The 3,720-nt window shown below is 38.9% G+C and overlaps 1 protein-coding gene across 1 annotated transcript; it reads right to left on the reverse strand.

The window, feature by feature from the left end:
- Positions 1-232: 232 nt before the first annotated feature.
- On the reverse strand, positions 233-2,370 carry LOC131302280 (beta-amyrin 28-monooxygenase-like). Its single transcript, XM_058328831.1, has 3 exons — positions 1,378-2,370; positions 1,071-1,258; positions 233-745 (listed from the first exon to the last, which is right to left on the reverse strand). The coding sequence occupies exons 1-3, from the start codon at positions 2,315-2,317 to the stop codon at positions 446-448; spliced, it is 1,428 nt and encodes a 475-aa protein (XP_058184814.1). The 5' UTR covers positions 2,318-2,370; the 3' UTR covers positions 233-445.
- Between the last annotated feature and the right edge of the window lie 1,350 nt (positions 2,371-3,720).

Consider the following 3,720-nt stretch of genomic DNA (forward strand, 5'->3'; position numbering starts at 1 on the left):
AAGTGCATGCAAGTTATCGATTTAATTAATTATATTTGAATGAATTAGTACAAAGATTAAAAGAAAAATGAGCTTCACAGCATCACAACGAAGATCACATGGGCGACCCAACAAATATGCCACCAGTGACTCAGAAGGGAAATAAGGTTGGCAAGGAGCCAACCAAAACAATAAATTAGAGAAAACTAGAGGAAATATAAAGTACGCCAAACTGTAAGGGGGCCGGTTCAAAGGATACAACATTTAACACAAAACGAAACAAGCACTAGAGGCAAAAAGGATTAAATTAAAACACCAAAGAAATAGAATCACCATCGCACTAGGTACATGCAACATGTTCATATCTATAAGCACAATTGTTTCCCAACTGTCCAACACACACACAGACAATTTTTAGTTCGAAAAAAAATTTCCAACACACCCCATAATCTCAATGGGAACAAGACTAAGCTTCATGCGGAAAGAGGCGAATTGGAAGACCTTTCTCAGAACTAGGTAGGGGAATATAAAAAACCTTCTCGTCAGGAATCAATTTTTCCCACCTAAACCTCTTAACTAGGTGGTGCATGAATACGAGTATTTGCAGCCTCACGAATTCTTTTCCAGGGCAAATCCTAGGTCCTCCACCGAAAGGTAAAAATGTGTAAGGAGCAGGTCCAGAACCTTCAAATCGCGATGGATCGAACTTTTGTGGCTCGGGAAAGAATTCGTGATTTCTATGAGTCGAGTTTGGGTTCCAATATAACTGCATATCAACAAGAAAAAAAGTACAAGTTAATTGTTCCTGAAAATTTTCTGAAATCACAATTTCAGAACTCAAAAGAAAGTAAATTTTGAAAATCGATAACATCTTTTTGAGCTTTCCTTAAAATTGGTTTATTTCCATAAAAGGTATGCAGAGAATTAAAAAAAAAATGTTTTGAAAATGTCTTATCACAATTTTGATTCTAGGAAAAAACAACCGAACACGCTATAACTGACTAGCTAATATACTGCTAAAATCAGCAGTTGTTGACTAAACAATATATATGGACCATAGGACGTTTTGTTTTCAGGATACTTGCTCTTACCTTCGACCCTTTCTGAATTGAGAAACCGTCGTACGTGAAATCCGCTATTGCTTCTCTGAAAGTACCTAGGTTAGGGGGTGCAAGTCTCATCACTTCACATGCTACGTTCCATGAATATTTCATCTTTTGAATGTCATCCCAATTCAACAATTCACCTGGAGCTTTTGATTTCGCAATCTCCACTTGCTCTGTTTGTCAAATAAAAAATTAAAAAACAGAACAACATTGATCCATGTTTGTAAGTGTGATGAACTTAGCATTGCTTCTAAATTGTGACAATAACACGAAAAAGTTAGGAGTATATTACCTTGATAAACTACTTGGTATATATCAGGTAGCTCAGCAAGATACTTGACAATGGACGTACAAACGGAGCTGGAGGAGTCATGGCCAGCAACTATCATACCCAGTATCTGGTCGGCAACATCTGCCTCATGCATGAACTTGCCATTGTCATCGCTTGTCGAAAGCATACGCGACAAGATATCCTGAGTTGGCGACGCCTTTCCCTCGACCAAATCTATCTTCCTTTGTTTGATGATCACCAAAAGTTCCTTTCGAATTAAATTAGAAGCCTTGATTGCGCGATTAAATGCGGTTCCAGGAAAGTCTATGGGCATCGACACGATCCCCGCTGCCAAAACCCCAAAAGGCTTTTCAAGTATGGCAACATGTTTTGGATCCTCAACGCTCACAAACAAACGGCAGCCAAGCAAAAAAGTGTAGTGATGGGCAAGAGGGAAAACAACCACCGTGTCCTTTTTTTCCCAGTCAGTAACAAAGTGGCGGTGGGCGACGGTATCCATTAAACCGAGGTAGCCTTGTAACGCCATGGGTTTAAGGAGGTTTGGAAACATTTGCTTTAGCCTCAAGGCTTCTTTACTGGTTGATTTCTTTGTAGAGTGTTGGAAGATTTTGTCGATAGAACTCGGAGACCATGCTTGGACAAGCTTGTTCTCGTTGGAGAATAAGAATCGGTGCCCGTTTGATCCGCAGAAAACAATAACTTGGGAGCCAAGAAGGCTTGTTTTAAAGACGTGGGAGGAGTACTTGGCTATGCGATCGAATATGAATCTCTCAGGGTGTCCTTTCCACCCGGCAGAGAGGAACTCAAGGGTTTCCCCGATCGCCGGAAATCCGGTTTTCCCAGGTGGCCGAAGGTTTGCATTTCCACCCGACTTGTGGTTGTAGTAGAAGTAGATGACAAGAAGAAAGAAACCAAGGAGAGAGGCATAGAGAATTTCCATTGTAATTTCTTCTGCCGGTTGACAAATTTATATTTGTGTGTTTTTAATGAGACGAGTTTCGAACTGCGAAGGGAGGTGTATTTTATAGGGAGGAGGTTGATGAAGGTGGATAAATTAATAAGAAGCTCCAATTAACAATTTCATGAGTTTTGCAACGTTTAACCTTGCTGACAACGGTGTGGACTCTTATTTAGGCGTTAGACATCAGTTTCGTCTTTTTGTTTTTCTTATATATCGTTAACTTTAAGGCTTAGTTGTGTCTTTGTATCCGGGTGGAAATCTGTAAATGTCGTATTGTCTGATCTGTATTCAATCCGATGATAATCTGTAGATGCCGTATAGCTTTTTTAAATAGGTATGCTTCTTCAATCCGTTGAAAAAAAAAAGAAAACCTTCTTTAAGGAGAAATTGAGCATGGAATTGATTACTGGTGTAATGGCCTGTCTGCAGTCAAGGTTTGGACTGCAGATGTGCAGTCTAAGTAATTGCAACCGTCGGATAATGTTTTAAATGGTTCATATTTGTTTTGATATTCTTACTGGTAGGAATATATTTTTACCAATAAAAGTATTCAACAAATCTGAACTACTGATTGTTTTTTTTTTTTATTGGCAAAATAATTTTATTAATTTCCGAACAGAAAGTTACAAAGATTAAACAGGAACAGGAGGAAAACGACGTCACAACCAAAAACCATCAAAGACTAAACTGAACAACTGATTCTTAATATGAATGGTACAAATTAAACTGTACATGCTTCTCTGCAGTTGACACCTGAGAAGCGGGATCCTACTTCTTAATTTCGGTCCTATGTACGTATATTGGAATCACCGTCCTTTGCGGTTAGAACTTGTTTAATGGTTATGTATAACCGGGGGTTTGGTACCCACTCTCATTAATTCCCATTGACAAATTTCAATTATCACACGATTCTTTTATCAGATTGCCGTTTTGTTGGATTCAGGGGTGTGTTGTGCACCATCGGAACCATCCGTCTCGACAATTAATGGTCTAGATTTTTTAAAAAACTTTTTCAAGAAAGCGTTTTTCTTTCCCAAAATTTTTTTTTAAAAATTTGGATCATCCAAAATACTTTTGGACGTTTGAAATTGCACAGCACAATACTGTGCAGGGAAAATTTTAAAAAAGCCTCTGAACTATCAGTGTAATGTCCCGTAGACCTCCAAACTTTCTGTATTATGATACGATCGATCGATCGGCACCTCTCCATGGACGTCACCATCCCGCCATCCTCTTCTCCACTTGCCTGGTTTTAAAGAAAATCCATATCTCAATGATAAACCCATTTGCATACACAAATCCACCTCTGGCTCCCAAATCCCGCCTAATCTGTTTCCTTCTCATCAAACCAAAACAACGGAGGATGTGATTGTGTGTCAAAA

This window comes from Rhododendron vialii, chromosome 10a (genome assembly GCF_030253575.1).
Source record: "Rhododendron vialii isolate Sample 1 chromosome 10a, ASM3025357v1".
Lineage (NCBI taxonomy): Eukaryota > Viridiplantae > Streptophyta > Magnoliopsida > Ericales > Ericaceae > Rhododendron > Rhododendron vialii.

Bases quoted from the DNA above. Each gene is read 5' to 3' on its own strand.
- LOC131302280 (XM_058328831.1), bottom strand. From the start codon at position 2,317: ATGGAAATTCTCTATGCCTCTCTCCTTGGTTTCTTTCTTCTTGTCATC. The intron at 1,259-1,377 runs GTAATATACTCC...TTTGACAAACAG, and splicing joins ATACCAAGTAGTTTATCAAG to AGCAAGTGGAGATTGCGAAA. The intron at 746-1,070 runs GTAAGAGCAAGT...GTTGATATGCAG, and splicing joins CAATTCAGAAAGGGTCGAAG to TTATATTGGAACCCAAACTC.